The 20,566-nt window shown below is 34.1% G+C and overlaps 1 protein-coding gene across 30 annotated transcripts; it reads right to left on the reverse strand.

Annotated features, from left to right (window-relative positions):
* Positions 1-699: 699 nt before the first annotated feature.
* Positions 700-19,478, reverse strand: LOC18430844 (serine/threonine protein phosphatase 2A 55 kDa regulatory subunit B beta isoform). 30 transcript variants are annotated; one of them, XR_016052238.1, is made up of 18 exons: positions 19,319-19,478; positions 18,980-19,100; positions 17,316-17,419; positions 17,028-17,123; positions 16,766-16,885; positions 16,282-16,574; positions 14,414-14,532; positions 10,894-11,017; positions 10,652-10,775; positions 5,487-5,555; positions 3,687-3,778; positions 3,467-3,544; positions 2,807-2,880; positions 2,238-2,523; positions 1,921-2,128; positions 1,614-1,736; positions 1,350-1,480; positions 700-1,209 (listed from the first exon to the last, which is right to left on the reverse strand). XR_016052238.1 is itself a non-coding variant. In XM_020665157.2 (14 exons), exons 2-14 carry the CDS (start codon positions 19,050-19,052, stop codon positions 2,387-2,389), a joined length of 1,503 nt encoding a protein of 500 aa, XP_020520816.1. In that variant the 5' UTR covers positions 19,053-19,100; positions 19,219-19,478; the 3' UTR covers positions 1,776-2,386. The 30 variants fall into 30 exon arrangements, 5 of the variants coding, with proteins under 5 accessions (XP_020520816.1, XP_088718345.1, XP_088718347.1 ...); XR_016052239.1 differs by lacking the exon at positions 1,350-1,480 and having other exon boundaries at positions 700-1,105; XR_016052237.1 differs by lacking the exon at positions 1,350-1,480.
* Between the last annotated feature and the right edge of the window lie 1,088 nt (positions 19,479-20,566).

Consider the following 20,566-nt stretch of genomic DNA (forward strand, 5'->3'; position numbering starts at 1 on the left):
TCTTCGGTAATTTGCATAGGATCGAAGGGTTTATCAAAGTTACACGAAATTTATCTAAATATCACCCATCGATATTAGATTTAGTGGACTATCAAACTGTGGGCTTATAGAGTATGGAGGAGTCTAAGCTACGTGGACTTATGTACTATACATTTGATGTGCCCTAAATTCCCTAACTTTTATGTGTTATACAATTATACTTATACTCTTAGACTATAAAGACATTTGTCTTTTTGCTGGGCCGCTTAGGTTTTGGGCACTGCCTGAGCGCTGGGCGGTCTGAAACCCCGGTCGTCGAGCCACCGCCCAACGTTTTTTGAAACACTATTAAAACATTATCTGTACCGTCCATTTTCATGATTTTCAAGTGCTTATAAATCTATGTGATCTCCACTATTTGTGGAATTTTAAATTTTATAAGTCAAATGTGAACCATCTATTTTAGGAATTTCCGGTACCAAAATTGAATCTTTAGATAAAGTTTGGAGGTGCACCTTACTTTGATTATTTAGGTCGACACCTTATGCAAATTGCAACCCTTCATAAAATACAAACCTTTTGTAAATAAGAAAACAGAGAATAGATGAACTCACTTTTTTTTTTGTCCTTTCTTTTTGACAATGTTAAATTTTTTTTATTGATAGTAAGAAGATAAAGCAAATTTATAAATTAATCAACAAGATCTCAGAGACAACAATATTTGGTAAACCAGATCTATATTTCACCTAAGCATATGCCATCTGATTTGATTCTCGATATACATGAGCAAAGGATACATTCATCATTGGGCAAATATCCAACCACACAGTCCTTTAACATCCATGGTACCTTAAATTCCCTAGTACACCACTTCATCGCATTCAACGAATCTCCCTCGACTATTATGGCTCCTCCCTCGCCAGCTTTGATCAAGCTTAAGACCTTGCACAAGGAATTAAGTTATGCCTGATTTGCAGTAGCATTTTCACATGGACCAGCATAAGAGAACGCAACATTACTTTCAGAGTCTCTTAAGACGGCCCCCCACACCTGCCAAGCCTTCCACACGGACCAGCATAGGCGAACACAACATTACCTTCAGAGTCTCTCAAGATGCCCCTCACACCTGCCAAGCCTGGATTCCTTAGGGAGTTGCCATCAAAACTTAATTTGTAACATCCCACAGGTGTTGTTTTCCATCCACTTGTAGGAACCATTCTTAATCAGATTCTACAAGTTAATATAATATTGTAAGAATAGATGGACTAATCTTGTGTATGTCAAACACAAGCAACGGAGTAAATACCTCTTTTATCATATTAAATTCAAATGGAAAGAAATGGATTTCTTTAGGTTGAAACGTGTATCACCATAGCGTAGGGGCACATATGCTGAAGATCAGATAGAGGGAGAGAAACGACAAAGGCAATATATCTCGTTTCTCTGCCTAGGGGGTGTTTTAACCGGATTTAGCAGGTCACCCGATAGTCTCAATCTCCATCTGGTTCAGATTCGACAGTGCAGATTTATTGTTGATGGAGGCCCATCTCAAGCAAAAGGCGTGTCACATTACTGGATATTATCTAATATGTCAGATTCCTTTTCAATATTAAAGCATCATGGATTCATCATACCTTTTTAAATAAGCTATCAGAGAATTGAACCTCGGACATTTGTAATTTAATGCTCACAGTCTTACTGCTTATCTTCCCTTTTGATTATGAATCAGAGCTTCAAGATTGTACTAGTTCTTCACCCTGGTGCCGGAAAACAAGAACAAAGAATGTAATCCAATAGAAAAGGAAAGTACATTTATTTCTATAACAATCATAGATTTTATGTCAATGTATCACATTGAAGTACAAAGCACAAACAGAAAACCAAGGTTTCCCTATTCCCTTCCAAACATCATGCTAGATGAGCTATATATACAAAACCGACCTCTGATGCCTATGTACCAACCACGTCGAAAGTGAGTACCCCATCAATAATGCCATCAACCAGAGTTCACCAGTTCCACTTAGTACATGGTGAACCAAAGAATGGTATGTTAGATGACTTCAAACAAAGAAAATACTGCAAACATATATACACTTTGAGAATATCAAAATCACCACGGTGTGAGAAAACCCACATTCCTTCTGGTATCCTGAAATTGAAAAACCCAACGTTACTTTTACAATGGCAGCCAAGGATATCAATTGCCAATGCTCTCCCCAAAATGGTTAAAGCTTAGATTTGGGTATCACACATACTACCATTTCTGTTGAAAACAATGGCAGGCTTTGATGATTCTCCAGTTATTCCACAGAAATTGAAGGCTGAATTTGGTTATCCGTTATCCCATGAGTGCTCATAACGAACAATGCCAATTTAATCTGACAGCAAACTTAGCAGGAAGTAGAAGCTATGCGTAATACATGTACAAGCTATTTGCAGAGGCACAGGCTATAAGATTAGAAGTGGGGTGCCATGCCAGATGGAGTAGCTTCATGGTTAGGTCGCATGGATCTCCATTTATATCAAAGATTGAGGCTTCATGTCCTGAAAGTAAAAGAAAAAAATGGTTCATTTGAGGCTGGAAATGCATTTTCTTCTTCTGTGTCCTTTTCAATAGGAAACAAAATTATCTAGATAAAAGAAATTTAACAGAAAACATGTTCCTTGATAACCAGAGATAGAGTCCCAAAGTTCCGAATTTAACTAGCTAATCTAACCACGCAATTGGTGACAGTGTGATAAATAAGGAGAAAGAACAAATATAAAGTTGGCTGTGAGGTCTAAAAAGAGCTAGCAGAGGAGAACAGGAGAGAGTAAGTATTATAACCTCGTTTTCCATAACCACGTGTAAGGCTGGCGAATGATCGCACAGATTTCGTGCTCTTTGGGAGAAGCGGCTTCCTAGAATTCATAAAAGGCATAGTAGAAATGGAATTTATTACAGATCCGATTAAAAAGTAAAATCAAAATTCCTATGTAATTAAGTTCAATAAACATGCAAACTCAAATAAAAGACAATTCTTGATTAAGCGAGGAAGTTGTGTTAAACTCATAGAGAAGAGGTGGTTGTGACTAGTGACTTCCAAGTTCCAACCAGGATCTGAAAAAATTGGGCATTTTTTTCTCATCAAGTGTTATGTCCAGAAGATTTAGCAACATTTCATGTTCAATTAAGGAAGCAAAGGTAGCATGAAGCAATATTACAGCCAACAGCTAAATTTTGTCAAAATTTGCATCAATAGAAGCAGTTTCCTTTTATTTTTGTTTAGTAAAAGAAAGACCTTCATAGGATTTAAGAGAAAACACTAGTTTTATGACTATATTTAGGCCACCAGGTCTAAAAACAAAAGGGACTAAAGAACTGATTTGCTAGTGGAATACAAGATTTCCTGAAGAAAATTGATAATAAGAAGAAAAAAATCAGTGGTGAAGGAAGCAATTCCAGTTATAGTTGGTATCATACTGAACTAAAAGCTCCTATCACAACCTGTTGGGGTTTCTGCAAGCTTCCAAGATTGTTCTTTCCTCACGTCCAGAGCCATGAGAGTAAACTTGAAAAAGATTGCTATCAATGTGAAAGCATATCAGAATCATTATAACTAACAATATAATGCTGGAACCCGAGGATCCCCACCCTGCCCTTCTCAAGTGCCCTTAGATCTTGAAGAAATTAAATGCAGACTTGCAAGACATGCACAAATATGAACCTGTAAGACCCGGTTGCGAAATGAAGGCCATCCTGACTAAGGCAGCATTCGAATTTGTCAAATATCAAGTCGTTGTTATATAATTCAGATAACTGCAAAATTCATATCGTAACCCGTCAACTACATCCAATCATAAGAGATATAAATAAAACAAGAATGACCATAGCTAGAAAAAGAGCAACAATATGCCCTATGCAGTATATTACATCTTTCCAGATCACTTAAATAACTAGAGAAATCCTCGGTCACAAGCTTTCATGTTGCATGGCTGCTGATTAGTTTGTCTAGCACCCACAGCATCTAAAATGGTACTAATTGACCATATTATCAGGTACACTAGAATTACATAGATTCAGTGAACTTTTTATTCCTTGTTCACAGAACTTCACTTGTGCAGGATGTCATGATACTTGACAATTGCAGGATGTCATAGATGCTTTGTAAAAGGAATCCATGCCAACTAGCAAGCATCACTTGTTTGATAAAAACCATTAACCTGTAGATGATTTTTACAGTCCCACCCATTTAAAAAGAAAAAACAGAGCTCCTGCGAAAATAAGGAACCCACCTTTACCTTCCCAAAAATCACCTAGTGGACGAGAACTATTAACCCAGAAAAAAAAATCTGCTCAGGTGATGTAACCCCGCAACCACATTCCCTCTGAACCTGCAAATTGTTCAGTTCATTGCAGTTCTTGAAGCTGCTGACATCTTTAATGTACAAAATCATTGTAGTTCATTGTTCGAATGCTCACAAGTGGGGCACTGATCTCCACATAAAGTCAAATAACCACCAGGTAGGTCTCTGAAATAATGCAAGCAGTACCATAGAATTTTGGAAAGGAAGCAACCAATTGTCCATTAGAATCACACACTTCACATCCTCTCCAGTCACTCCATCACATGGCACAACAAAAAGGTCATTGATGCCACAAGTAGCACCATTATCACAGCCTCACAGAACCCTCCATGAGCTTCAAGGTTCACCCTTATCAATATCCAAAGCTTATAACAGGAATGTTTCAAGCATCATCAGAACAACAAGACAAACCTGTGATCCTTTCCAACAGAAATAATTGCAAACACACATAATACCATAAGATTTAGTCTAACTCCGAATGTCTGGTATATGTTTACGTTAGTTTTCTCTTTTTACTAATGTTCTTCACGTACAAAGCCTCAAGCAGTGTAAGTCAAAGTTTCTTGTAGTCTGGCTCGAGTTAGTAAAGATTTTGTACATTAAAGAGAATAGGCAGTTGCTGACAAGTACTTCAGCTATGCATTAACTTGATGCTTGCGATTTTAGTCAATTTTTTAATGTTATTGGTTACTGATGATAGTTATGGTATATAACATTGGATAATGCAGAGTTCTTTTGCAAAAACATTAAGAATCCAAACCTTCTATATGGCTGTAACAGGTTTTATTTCTTCAGGGGAAGTATTATCAATCCATTGGACAATCAAAAGATCACACCATTCACAACTCCTCAAGCAGAATTGCAATAAGATTGGGAAAGACTAGTTGATTACGAAAGCAAGATGCCTACAATCAAGAAATCACACAAGAAAACTCGAGCTATGATTTATCAATTAGTTTATAAGATGCAATCTGCATCTGGATTTATTCTTCATTCTGTTACCTCACCCACAAATTTCTGTGAATTTCTCAGTCTGACGCTAAATATTGTGGGCAACAGATGCTACATATTGTAAACTTCACAGAAAATTTATTCTACCACCACAACACTGGCTTAAGTACATTAATTAACAATTGAATATCCGAAGGCATAAACCATACCTTTGGACTAAGATACTCATGAATCTTGAATGTTGAAATAGGAGATGAGTCCATATGCAAGTCCCAGAGCTGCAAGAGGAAAGTAAGCAACAGAGAAAAGTGCAATTGAATGTTAAGCAAGGAAAATCTCTTCATGCTGAGATTTTAAAAAAAAAAGGAAAAGAAAAATCAAGTAAAATCCAGAAAACATAAAGAGTTGTTTATGAAATTACAATTCATATCAAGTGAATGGTAACAACTTTGAACTGCAAGCATATGCCGGTTGTCAAGGGCTGAAGGGAAGAAGGGATGTTTTCAATGACGATAAATTAAACAATAAAAAACTGAATGTTACAAAACATAGAACCCCAAATCCATGAGAATAAACTAAAACAAATCAATTTCTTGGTAGATTTTTTCTTTCTTGTTAATAATTTTTCAAGAGATAAGTAGTAAGTTTATTTGACTATTTAAACAAATATTAATACATTAAAAATGTGAAACGATGAGCACATCTTAAAAACTATAAAAGGACTCTCTCTCAGTCTCTTCTCCCCCCCCTTCTTTCCCTCTTTCTCTCTCCAGCACACATGCAGATATGTATGTAGTTATATGTGTGCATGTGTCAATCTTCATATATAAAAACAAGGAAATAGTAAACTACTGATAGGTCATCTTGATATCTAAGATATATTGGTCTGGTAATATAAACACTGGGATACAGACTTTTCTTAAAATGTAGGAACGTTCTTGATGATGTTTATAAAAACCTTGTACTAGGCATTCATCCAACAATTAACTAGCCCAAGTCAACTCAATTTGTCAATTTGGAGAGCTTTATAAATGAAAAATCTGGGACATGTTGGAGTTTTTCCTTTTATATAGATCTCTATGTTATTTTCGCTTATAAATGGTATCTTTCAGTGCCATAGCATTGTTGAATGAACGCTTTGCTTTCCTCGAGTTCTTAGCAAAGAAGTGCTTTTAACTATATTATATTGTGCTAGTAAACAAGTGCTTTGCTCTCAGCTCGATAGCTAGCAAAGCTTTGTTTTTCACTCTTTTCTCTAGTGCAAGTAAAGAAGTGCTTTGTTCTTTCGAGTGCTTAGGAAAGAGAAACACGCAAATTTAAGACCCGGCTTCTAACGTGACAGGCTGGGTTCAATTGCCATTAGAGGCTTGTTCTTTTGAAAATCTTCAAACAGAACTCTGAAAAACTCAGAAAGTTCTTCCAAGCTAACTATTTGACTTAGAAAATTCACTCAGTTTGGCAGGGAAAAGCGAGTTCCAAAATTTTTAATATTGATGGTATTTGTGTCAGTGACATCTAGGAGTAAAACAAGTACGTGGTACCCTTGAAAGATATTAAAGCTACTTACAAAATGATTAGGTGATTGACTAAGAAACTTATAAAGATTTGTTATTGAAGTTTTAGAGTGAAATGAAGGAGCTAAATACAAGTTATCATCCTCTATATAAACTGAATTAAGTCTATCTCTAACTAAAGATATATATATATATATATATATATATATATATATATATATATAACACTTAAAGTTGCTTGTTCCTGGAAGCCCCACTCGGTGTGTATTTTTACAGTGAAGTGATGATATCCGGACCAACATTATCCAATTCGCTGAACTTTGGGCTGAAGAGGCAAGGCCTTCAGGTTGAGGCTCCAGGCCGTAGCGACACAATGTATAAACCAATCTTTTTTTTTTCCTTCTCTCTTTTAGGGCCTGTTTGATAACCGGAAGCAAGTTCATGAACTGTAAGTTGGAAGTTCCTGAAGAACTGTAAATTAGAAGTTACTTAAGAGGTTCATAGTTTCCTTGTTTGATAACCTCCCTGGGAAGTTAAGAAGTTCATAGTTTCGCTATTTGATAATTCCTGAGATATATGGTAAATATCTTATATTTATATTTACATTGATAATAATTTAAATATAAATATATAATGTTTATAACATACTATAATATATGATATACTGTATTTTATATTTATTTTTAATATATATATATATGAAAATATCTTATATTACATAAATATATAATATATAAATATATATTTTACATAATATATATAACATAGTATAATATATAATATAGTGTATTTTATATTTATTTTATTATATAATATGTATTAGATTACATAAATTTATAATATATAATATAATAATGTAATTTTTATTTATTTTGTTATTATATATTTACATAAAATAATATAGTATATTGTACATTGTATTTTATATTTATTCTATTAATATATATTTTTATTATAGAATATTATAAATATCGATTATATTTTATAATATTTATAACATACTATAATATGTAATATACTGTATTTTATATTTATTATATATATATATATGAAAGTATCTTATATTACATAAATATATAATATATAAATATATATTTTATATAATATATATAACATAGTATAATATATAATATAGTGTATCTTATATTTATTTTATTGTATAATATATAATATCTATTATATAATGAAATATATTATACTACATAAATGTATAATATATATATATAACATCATAATGTATTTTTTATTTATTTTATGATATAATATATATTTATATAAAATAGTATAGTATATTATACATTATATTTAATATTTATTCTATTAATATATATTTTTATTATATAATATTATAAATATCTATTATATAAATAAAATATGATATATAATAAAATATATTATATATTATACAAAAAGTATATTATATATTATACAATATAATATATACATATATCATATATAATGTAATGTAAAATATAATATAGTGTATTTTATATTTATTTTATTGACATATATTTGTATTATATAAGATATATTATATAGTGAATTATTTTATTAATCTTTATTTTTATTATATAATATACATAAAATAATATTATATAATATATATATATATAACATAATATTTTATTTTTTATTTATTTTATTATAATATATATATATATATTTATATAAAATAATATAATATATTATACATTGTATATTTTTATTATATAATATTATAAATATCTATTATATAAATAAAATATAATATATAATAAAATATATTATACAATAAATTATATTGTATATTATATAATAAAATATATACATTTTATATATTGGGGGGGGGCGGGGGGGGGGGGGGGGGGGGGAAGGGGGGTGGGTTTCATAAAAAAAAAGTTCTAAGTTTAAGTTCCAACCCTTGGGTTGGAACTTTTTTTTTAAAGCAAAATTGGAACTTGAACAGTTCCTTGAAGTTTTGTTTGAAGTTCAATTTTTTTATCAAACACGAAACTTGAACAGTATTAAGAAGTTTTTAACTTCATGTTATCAAACACGCCCTTAAAGTGAGATTCTTGCCAATTCCTCACTATATTTTTAGAATCTTCATTGTATTTTCATTTTCGCACAAAATGTTTCAATTCCTAGGTTTCAAATGTTTTGTATTGCAGAAGTTGCAGATGTTGGGGAACAAATCAAATTTTTAGAAGATTTAAGTTGAAGATGTTCATTTTCAGAGATATGTTGTTGATCTTACGGGTTTTATGTTGATCTTCCTTTCCTGGTACCTAGGTTTATGTTAAATCCTTATAATAGAAATACTATCTACAGATGTTAGAGATTTAGTCAATCACTAACTTTATGGGTTTTATGGTAATCTTACTTAGGTTTAATAAAACTTGATTTTTGATACTTTACATTTATCTTTCCCTTTCGATAAGTAGGTTTTCATTTACCTTTACAAATCTTTTCCTTCCAAATGATAATGTCCTTAAAGTTGTGCCAACATATTTGTGGAATTTATTTTATATTTTTATATTTTCTTATTTTTCTAAAATTTCCTAACTTTTCTCGATCTTGGATTTTATTGGTACAATTAGTATTAAGTCTCCGTACACATCGGCTGAAGCACCAAATGCTTCCTTCCAGGCGAAGCCAAAGGGGGCCCTCAAGTTAATCTAACAACAATGGCTTGGACAGAACTCTTTCTTTTGAGGCACATGACCATCATTAATTGAAAGGAAGTACAAGAGATGTGTCCACTGTTTTAGAAGTTAATATATACATCAATAGGTTATCTATCCTTTCCTTGATTAATTGAGATATCCTTGTCAAGAATAATTATGGTTGTACTTGAAACCGACGTTACTGGATCCTTCCATTCCTGTTCTTGAAGCGTTGATCGTGCTCCAGCTCCAAACCTTGTGAGCAAGCCATTTCCTACCACAACCATTCCAATTACTGATGCTCCCCCACTTTGGCTCCCAGTCCATGTATCTCTACATAAAACTATAAAGGTTCTATATTTTTCTTGAGAGGCACAGCACAATTGCATTATATGGGCAATAATGATGTCAGCATCCTTCTGTGAATTAATAAGGGTAATTATATGTGTTCTACCAATTTCAGAATCATTCTACTTAATGATCTTTGTAAGTTTAATTATAATTGCACAACTCCATGTCTCCCTTTGAGACTCTAGGGTTGTAGGCTTCACAGCAAGAGACTACTTAAAAACTTTACTACCCAGCAGCCAACATGGTATGACTTTTCTCATGAATTTTTTCAGTGATCAGAATCATCAGAAACTGGACTGCTGTTAAGACTTAAGAGAATGCAGTTAATTTTCAAATCTGAAGCATCATAAGTTCAAATTCAAACCTTAGGCCTATATAACTAAACCTTTTCTTTTTTCCAAGTATGTACTCATTTTTTCCCTGCCACTTGAAAAAACCATGGTTGATAATGCGGAATATCCCTCCAAAAATATGGCAACTTCTGACAGTTCTGCAATATATGCATGCTTATAATAGGTAATATTCGTGAGCATTGTTACCCATGAATCACAAAGGAAAAAAAAGTTACTGCCATATGACATCTTGAATAAAATGGTCCATATGGCATTTTCTGGAACTTTCCAGTTTTTCAGCATCGCCTACATTTTATGCCTTGAGAAGATGATTATCTACTTGTCCAGATGATAAATTGGCCATAAGCATATACTAGTCTTGCAAAACACAAGGAATATACTAGACACAAGAAATTAATAACAAATCTAATTAAGCTGCATGAGAGTGTCAACTTTGGAAGAAAACATCTTTATTGCGCTATTTCGAAGTGCATCTTGTTAGAAGTTAATAATGAGCAAGTGGTTAGAATACCTTCAGATTCATGTAATCACGGCTTAAAACATGCCTCCCATTGCTCGCAAACTTCATATGAGAAATGGCACCAATTAGCTCTGTCAAAAAGGATCTGGGTCCATGTGCTGCTTTATCCTCAAATCTGCATATTTGATATTCCATAGTTAGCAACAGACGGTTAAGATAGATAAGGCACAGAGAGAGATAAGAAAAGGATAAAACTATAATACGAACAATACTGAAAGGACAGGAAAACTAACATCCTTGCACATCCATCACATAAGGCTGATTGCCGCATGTCCACTAGTCGGATTATACCTTTCGAGCCACCATAAGCTAAGAGATTACAATGAACTGGGTGGAACTCAGCTGATGTAATAACCTCTGCATGAAGTGTTTATATCTTCTTTAGAAGGTGTATCTGACTGGAGAAACTACAATTCGGTAAAATCTATAGTCCAGATACAATAATGTTATAGGTGGAATGATAAAGCATCTAATTGTGCAGAATGAACAAAATGCTATTTACACAAACACACTGAAACAATTAAGAACCTAAGTTAGTCAATTGACACAAAAACAATATTAACACAAAATATTGAACCCAAAAGTTGCAAAGTAACAAGGAAGAACAGCCCAAAACAATTATCATATTATATAATTTCCTAAAGTATTACGGGCTTCATGAGATGCCCACCTTTGCATAACATGACAGTAAAGATTATTACTCATGCAAAGTCATTTATATGCATAGAGTTTCAATTTAAATTTTCAAAAAGGAAATAACTGTGACCATAGAAAAATACTCGTCGCATAGTTCTCAAGGATGACAATGTTGGCCTTGGCAAGTGGAATTGAAACAAAGAAAGTTGCAAATTTCTTCAGCAAATTATCCCCGTCCTTTTGGAAAAAGAGGTATTGCTTTGACCAAGGCCTATTTCAAGCAAAGCCAATAAAAAGAAAACCACCAAGTCAATAAAAAGTTTGAAAAAGGTAGGGACGTCAATGGGGTTGGGTTGACAAGTCGCCTATGAGGGTGAATCCGATATTGTCATTCGCGTCCAGCTTCTGAACCCAAAAGGATGGGTCGAAGTCAATAAGTGTGAACCCGATCAAATTCCAGGTCGGGTCTGGGTCTAGGTTGACCCAACTGACCTGACCCAGGCATTTATTTAATATTTTTATGTAATGTTATACGTACATGAAACAAACTCATCGATACCTTCTCTCTCTCTCTATCTATCTCTCTCTATCTAAAACTTCTAAAACTTTAAAAACCCTAACCCTAAACCAAACCCCCATCTAACCCTCCCTCTTCCTTTGTCCCCATGCTCCCCTTACTCTCACCTATGCAAGGATCTGATTTGCGAAGTTTGGATACAGGTAATAAACATGACTCCTCTCTGTCATCTGCAGTCTCTCTTTGCTCTCTCTAAATCTATATCACATTTGATGGGATATGGGACAAAGGGTGGTTTAGAGATTGAGTGGTTTTCTAGCAAGAATAGGAGGTTGCAGAGGTTTTCTAGTAGCACATCTAATCTCTTTTATGCACAGAAACCCCTTAAGAGTATATCTGATATTTTAAAACTTTTAAGGGGTTTTGTGGGAGCCACACGGGGCGCCAAGGCCCAGCCACACATGTTGGGGGACCCACATTGCGGTGGATGTGGGCTCCACTAGGCCAACACATCCAATCCTTAGGAGAGAGACATCCCATGTCCTCTTATGTTTTGTTGAGGGCAATTTTCCTAAAGAAAATCTTTAATAAAAGATTTAGTTGGTTATGACAATGTTTTGAAATTGAAAATAAGTTGGAATTAGACCTTCTAATTTGACTTTGGAGCCATCTAATCAAATTAGAAGTATTAATGGGAGAAAAGAGTCCTAATTATGTGGGACTATAAAGGGTATTGCCATGGGTGTGTCCGAGATTTGGGGGACTCAAGCAGGGCCAAGCATCAGTGTGCCATCAGTCTCGTAATCGGGTATGGGTTTTGTGCTAAGGCCTACGAGGGTGACCATAGGCAAAGTTTAGATAAGCCTTTCTAGCTTTTCTTATTTGTTTTTAGTTTTAGTTCTCAATTTATTGTTCTTGATCAGCATCTGTAGTTGAATTAGGATTCCTATTTGACTTAGAATTCTACTTGTAATTGAATTCAGTTCATGAATAAAGTTTTTTTTTCTTTAAGGTGGTAAGACTTAAGATCCATAGGTTGTATTTAAGTTTTGATTTCTGCTTTCACTGTAAAATTTGACACTGTAAGTAGAAATAACCCCGTTGTTAATAAAAGAAATGTTTTTTTTTTTAATTTACACCCCATAAATCCTACACAGCCACTACTTTCACAGAAGTCACACCATACGTGTCCAAGAGAGGTTTTACTTTCTATAAAAACCTGAGAACTACCAGTTCTTCCACCAATTTTCTGGTACAAGTTTAAAGGGCAATAGCATGTTGGACTAGTGAGGAACCTCTTGTGTGCCCAGTTAAATACTACAACCTAAAAGTAGACACCCAACCTTTTTGCTAGTTGTTTGCTGTTTTAGGAATGTACATGAGTTTCAATCTAGCATCTACTAAGTGAAGGATGATGGCTTTTGAAATTTTACCCAAGTATCATACATTCAAGCATGTATCATACAAAACTAAAAACCTCATTGCCTAATTAAAAGAAGCATTTGTAAATATAAGTATGACAATTCATGGACCATTCACTAGGGTTTTGGAACAGGCTGAGATGCAAATTTAGTATGTATTGGAAATTTAAAATGGATTTTATTTGGTTTTTTATTTTTTTGTCAAAAAGAGGTAATAAGGGAATAAAGAGCCTCATCTTCAAGGCCTAAACACATTTCTTGGTTGCCCTTAAAACCAGGCCCACGATAGTAAGTTGGATATGTTAGCACATCCCAAATCTGGACGCATGCATCTAGATCTCAAAAATCCCAATAAGTTACATGGCCCATTGAGCAGAGACCCTTTTCATGTTTATTTTTTTCTAGCATGCTTGAAAATGAAGATAGCGTTTGGACAATACTTTATTGGTTCTTCTAAATTTTAATCCTAGTAACCGAATTTTATGTAGCATATTATAAGGGAACCAGCTAATGCTTGTATAATTTTCCTCACTTAAATTTCAAAGCAAATAATAGATATTGGGTTTTATCCACCATTTCCAGAATTCACTTCAGCTGAAGAAGACACTGAAGAAGGCCTTAGCCAAAGTGAAGTTTTTGAAACTCTTCAGCAAGGTTTTCAAAACTTTTCATCCTCTTCGAACCAAATGTTAGAAGAGTGCCTCTTTGGTTGCGTTAATCACAATTCGTCGTAAGAAATATTTTGAAATTCAGCTTAATTTTGCATACTCTCTGTTATCATCTCAAGTCAGCAGGGATGATTTTAATCCCTGTTGAAAGAAGTCCTTTACTAAACTTTAAAGCGCCTAAAAACCAAAAGTAATTTAAGCTTTCCATCAAGATTTGGATATGGAGATAGATGGTAACATCTGTAATTTATATAAATGTAAATGGTAAAATGAGGGGTGAACCATTTAGACATGTGAAGGATTGCACGATTAAATAGTATGAGTTCATGATTATACTGTAGCTCAGATATTATTCAATGACTCTCATTGTTCATTTTTCAGTTTTATTTATTCCTATTATTTATTTTTTTGTGATAAAAATAGTGTCTGGAGGACAATTAAAGCAAATATCAACATCGACAAGACTCTAATTTCTAGAACACTAAGAACTTAAATGTGAAAAAGGAACTACCAGTGAGGTCCTCCATGTTGTTAGGCTTTAGGTCAATAATGTTGAAACATTGATAGCTTTTCTCCAAGTTCCACAAGTTTATTCTGAGATCATCAGCAGAGATGAATGTTTCACAGTCACTGCATGAGGAGTTCAACAAACTGGGCATATAAGGGCAATAGATTTCCCAGATGAAGAACAGACTACTCCAAATGATAGCACAATAAAAAATGGAGAACGATGTTAGAAAGGAGTAGAGTATACGCTTAAAGGTTTAAAGAACATCTTAAAACAGCTCTAAACATTTGCGATGCAGCAAAAAATGCAGCACAATGAATAGAGCACCAATGCATGATGAACAAAACAAATAACAAAGAACTGGGAAAGAGTGAATTTTGCAGTTCTCAATCGATCATAAAGATTTATGAGATAACTTCAAGAAGCTGCTGCTGAAAATAATGATTCTGTCAAATCGCTTGTGCCCGATATCATGTTACACAGATCACTAAGACCAACTCTCTAGCTCACCATCATCAACTTCACCATGTTCTTTTAGTGGATCCACCAACAGCTTCCATTAACTAAACCAATGGCATAATCAGTTATTGCTCTGCAGTGAGCAACAATGTTGGCTGGACATATGGTTAACCATCCTAGCATTTCCAAACAGTCTCATTGTTTATAAGTACTCTCATTGTTGATAGACTTCATAACACCTATCTCATTATGAGTGAAAGTCATTTCCAGACAGTCTCATTGTTTATAAGTACTCTCATTGTTTATAAGTACTCTCATTGTTGATAGACTTCTTCATAACACCTATCTCATTATGAATGAAAGTCATTTTTTATTATCAATTTGAAATTTCTTACCTCTGAAAGATGGCATTTTTCTCTAAAAGCATTAAGGCTTCAGACAGGCGAACAACTCGAACATGCAGGAGAGGTATTTATGAAAGGGGAAAACAGGTTTAGTTTGCAGGGTCAGGGCTGCTTGTCACCCAAATAGTGGAGGCAAAAACCAATTAAAGAAAAGGTCATGTCCCCAAAATTTGGTCCATCCAAATGTGACCCAAAATTTACTAGAAGTTCAAAAATACAGGCTCCATGAGAAGGGCTGTATGTAGAGAGAGGCTCAATTTGAAATTATCATTGTCCACTATGGAAAAATGGGAGCAGCTGACCTTAAATTCATATCAAAACAAGAAACTTCATAATTGAACCAATACTTACAAGCCCACAAACTTAAGATTCTCACCATCTGCCATGCAAAATTCAGAGTAGTTGATCTCGAATGCATATCCAAATAAGAAACCCCATAATCAAACTAATACCTTACAAGCAGTATGTTAGAAGTCAAAATTCGACAACATGATTAGTGCATCCTACATGAGAGTCCTTTGAAAAGATGAGTGGCAAGTGCTACCTAAATGCAATGCAAGATGGGTGGAAAGAGTTGATTTTAGCAACTTCTTAAAAGGAACAATGTATTAAAAGATTCCAATCTAATCCTTGAGACATTCCCTATATTTCTCAAATCTACCTATACATGTTTTAGAGCAGGGATATGACAATACATGGTGAAGGTGGCATATTAGATTGGCTCTATCGACCATCTTAGCAAATAATCCCCTGAAGAAGGCAGCCGTTGATAAAGTTTCTCAAAATTGAGATGCCTTCTATTCATCAGCCAAGAAAATATGTTAAGTTTTGTCTAATACCAAGGAACCCTATAGTACTAACATTTGAAAGGAAGATAAACGAAGATAGTTGATAAAAGGCACTAATTGTTTAAACATCAAGACTCAACACTGATTATCAAATCAAAAAGTTACTTCGCAAGATGGATTGAAGCAAACTTTAAGGAACTTACAAGAATCAACAACATACCTGTTGATGGAGATGGAGTTAATGTGAAAATCATGGGCATGAGCATACACCCTCCGACATCTTGAGATGGAAGGCTCTCTGAGTATGAGATGACGAAGTGACAAACTCTCCTCTAAAGATTTCGACAAATCATTTGGCAGTATTCCACTTGTCTTCTCCAAAGAGTTCCCATTAGCAACAGGTGATTCCTCCTGCCCCAATAGAAAACCCTTTCCTGATAAGAGTGTATTTTCGGAAGATACAGATGGATTTGGATTTATCTCTTCAACTTTCTTGACTTTTCTTTGCATGACCTGGTCTCCAAAATATGAAACAACATAAAAGTCACAGTCACATATGTCCATACCATATGAATTCTCTACATTCAATCCTCAGAGTTAACTAGAGGCAAACTCCTATAATTGGTCCAGGAAAAGTTCTAAGATTAGAAGTAATCTCTTTTGGCAGTAAAGGAATGAAGAATTTGTCCAAAAAGAATAATCACCTTCCATAGTTTGATGGTCTTGTCATTTGCTGAGAGAAGAAACAAAGAATCATTGGCTCTGGGGCACCATTTTACTTTATTAACCTTCTCTTCAATTTCGAAACTCTTCAGATAATCAAACTATTATAAGAAGGATAAATCATCAAAAACTAGGCATGTAGAATGAAATGATGGTTTATAATAGAAACCATCCAATAAATCATCGGAAGACATCAGTATATGTGTAAAATACTAAGACCTAAATGGAAAGTGAAACGTGTACCTCTGGCTCATGGCTCTGGATTTCGGTCTTGTAATGGTATTCAGGGTGGCTTCTAGGAGGATGATCCAATCTTTCCAAATCTTTTCTAGACCCATGCTGAAAACCATTTGCATAATCGAACAAGCAAGGATCACATAAGCATGATTTTTAACTGCATTTTATGATTAATCTCCCCTAAAAAGGTGCACCAGTATATTTTTTTTAAGAGCAAAAACAACTTTTTAAGCTTCAGATGATTACATAAGCCAATGCAAACGGCAAGAAAGAAGCCTATCAAAGTTCACTTACATATTTCCCATTTGTCCTTTCAAATAGAACAACACGACCACCACGATCTCCAGAGGCAATATATTCACCACTCTTGTCGAACTCAACCGCAGTTATAATGTCCACTAAGATGAAATAATCCTGGAGTGTCAGCTTAAAAATAATAGGATGCACATGGTATTTTATAAACTGAAATACTAAATAAATAGTGTGGCAGTTTTTTGGCAGGATCTCACTCGTACAGGTGAAACATTAAAATTAAAATGTCAAAGACCAGCTGAACTAAAATCAGTGCATACGATAATTGTGAATATGCATTACATGAATGAAGAAATGCAACAAAAATACAAAAAACAAAAAACAAAAAAAATGCAAGTACCATCGCAAAAGGAGATCAATACTCTGATTATTTTAAGTTGCGAAGTGAACTAGTGATTGAGCCAAAGCAGAAGTCCATGAAACAGCAAAATCGACATTACATTCCAAAAAAAAGAAGAAAGGAAACGAGAAAACAAACCCATGTCAAAACTATTGTATGTTATCGTCAACAACAGTTGAAATAATCTGTAAACACACTTGTGATCCTTGAATCGATCTCACACTTAGAAAGTAACAAATAAGAAAGATGGACCTTTTATACAGAAGCAAATTGAAAATATGATATAGAAAACTCAAGAGTTTTGGGTTGTAGAGATCGATGACATGCTCTCCTTACTTCAAAAATAAAAAGGGTTTGCCAACATATTGGATCACTCTGGACAAGCAACAAGAATAAGTAGGTGTAAAGAAAAAGAGCAGATATCCCTCCCACTTAAAAAGTCAGAAAGTTGCAATACAGTTATTACAAAGATATAATAAAGAGACAGTGCAAATTTGCATTAATATGTGTATTTGCGTAAGCATTATTCTTTCAGAATGCTGTGATTTAATTACCTTAATAACAAGAGAATCAAAGAAAAGACTCTAATAAGAATAAGGTGGTGAGAACAATCTATTCAAAGTAGTATGAAGCATGTAGAGGTGAAGGAAACAATCAACATCATACAATAAATGAGTATAGGACCGATATATAATGCATATCTTCAAGATGTCTACGCGCACACACCTGCACGCTCGAACGTACACACACACACAGCATTTTGACAGATATAGGCAGAAGAATTCAACTTAGAGAAAGATACATAATGTGATTCTGCATTATGGGAAGTGAGATAAGGAAAGATAAGACAGAACAACAGAATTCTATAGTTAGGTGACAGAGTGCAAGCAATAAAAAGAGAGAAAATGTAACTCAGCATTTTGGTTCGCGAGAGAACCTAATTCAGCATCCAAAGAGAGAGACGAACCCATTTCTTGCAAAGAACCAGCGAGACAAGATGAAATTCGGATTTTGGAAGAGAGAGAGAGAGAGGGAGTAATCGGCATTTCAGCTGAATCCCTCAAAGATTCCATCAAAGCACACTAGAAAAGGGGTGAAACCTACGACTAAAGAAGCAACATAGCTCTAAAGAGAATTGAAAACCTAATTCAAATTACCCACAAATGTCGAATGGCCAAAATGTCTTCCGCAAAAAAATAAAGCAAAAAGAAAATTTTTTACAAATGAGCAAAAATTACAGAGAGTTAAGAAATTTGAAGGAAATCAATTGAAGATTATCTCAAGGAATCACAACAAACATTCATACCATTTTCAATCTCCTCTCCAGCCTTTCTTTCGCCAAAAACCTGTGAAAACTTCCATTCAAGCTTCGAGCCCATCACTTTAAGCCACCGTTTCCTGATTTCTCCGGTGACAAATCCGGCCGTCTTCTCTCCAGAATTTCAAAATTGAAAAAGAAAAAAGAACACTGGGCTCAGCAAAGAATTGTTAGCGTAAAATGAATCGCTAATACAATTGAGAACAACTAAATGGCCCGAAGTTCACCGGAAAAATTCGCTTAGTAAAATTCGCCTGAAATGGTTTCCTAAAGCGATAGCAGCGATACTCTGCAAATTCCGGCGACCGGGAAGTTAGTGGAGCTTACGGGTTAGAGGACCGCCGACTGCCGAATTCAGGCCATCACACGAAAAGCGGGAGATAATACTGGGTTTTTCAGGAAGAATAAATACAAAATATTTACTACTCCCTCGGGAATATAGATTTACTCCCCATGAAGAGAAGAGTACTTTTTAGATATCAAAATTGACGAATATAATTTCCACACGCATTAAATAATCTCCTTTAAAAGAAAATTGATAATAGACACTCTATTTAAAAAAAAAAAAAAAAAATTATTGTCCCAAGATTGAATAGATAGCGTCCAATTTTCGAAAGACTAGATCTAAGTAATTACAAAACTCAAAATATAATTTTTTTCTTTCAGAAATAATCATCTAGTAATTTTTTTATGGTTCTTAAAATTTTAGATTAAAAAAATCCTTTTAAAGAGGTGTTTTGAGCAAGGGAGTAGGTACTATGCAGCAGTACTAAAATAAATGAAAGGAAAAAAGTGTATATAAGATTGCCATTTTTTTTTTTTTTTGGGGGGGAATTATGTAAATATCTGTTTATTTTTTGTTATTACGAAAATACTTGTTAGTTTCTGTTATTGTAGATATGTCCATCTTTTCAACTTCATGACAATTTTTTTTAAAAAAAAGAAAAATGAAACTACCCTTTTCAGTTTTTGATAAACTAAAAATTTTAAAAATTTCGATTTTGAAAAAGCACAAATTTAAGAAAAAGATGAAGTATTGAAAACACGTCACCACCAATGAAGGGCAATTGACTCCTCCCTTGGCTAAAGCATTCACCTCTTCATAAGCCTCCCGACTGCAATGATGAATTTCAGTATTTAGTACCACCAAAATATCTCTGATCTCATGAAAAATAGATTTTAACCTTCATGGAATATTGGCTTCTTCTTTGCTTCAAGTTATAACATTTACCGAGTTACTTTCAATAATCACATCTACGTCCAACGTTGAGATCAATTTCCGTCCTTCCTGTAAACCACGAATTTCGGCCTCGTTCATTGTCGACATACCACAAGGGCCTGAGTATGAATAAATGATGTTGGCCCCACTATTTCTAATGAGTCCACTAAAGCCAGTTGCACTTAGGTTACCAAATGAGCTACTATCAAAAATGAGTTTAAGCGCATTAGGAGATTGTAGTTTCCAAACAACAGCTCTTCGAATGGTTTGTTCACCTCCAAAGTCGTCATTCATATAGGGTTTGAGATGATATGGCTTTTTGGGATGATGCCACTATCCTTATAAGAAGATAACCA

Source organism: Amborella trichopoda, chromosome 3, assembly GCF_054954075.1.
Source record: "Amborella trichopoda isolate Santa Cruz 75 chromosome 3, AtrichopodaSantaCruz75HAP2 v2.0, whole genome shotgun sequence".
Lineage (NCBI taxonomy): Eukaryota > Viridiplantae > Streptophyta > Magnoliopsida > Amborellales > Amborellaceae > Amborella > Amborella trichopoda.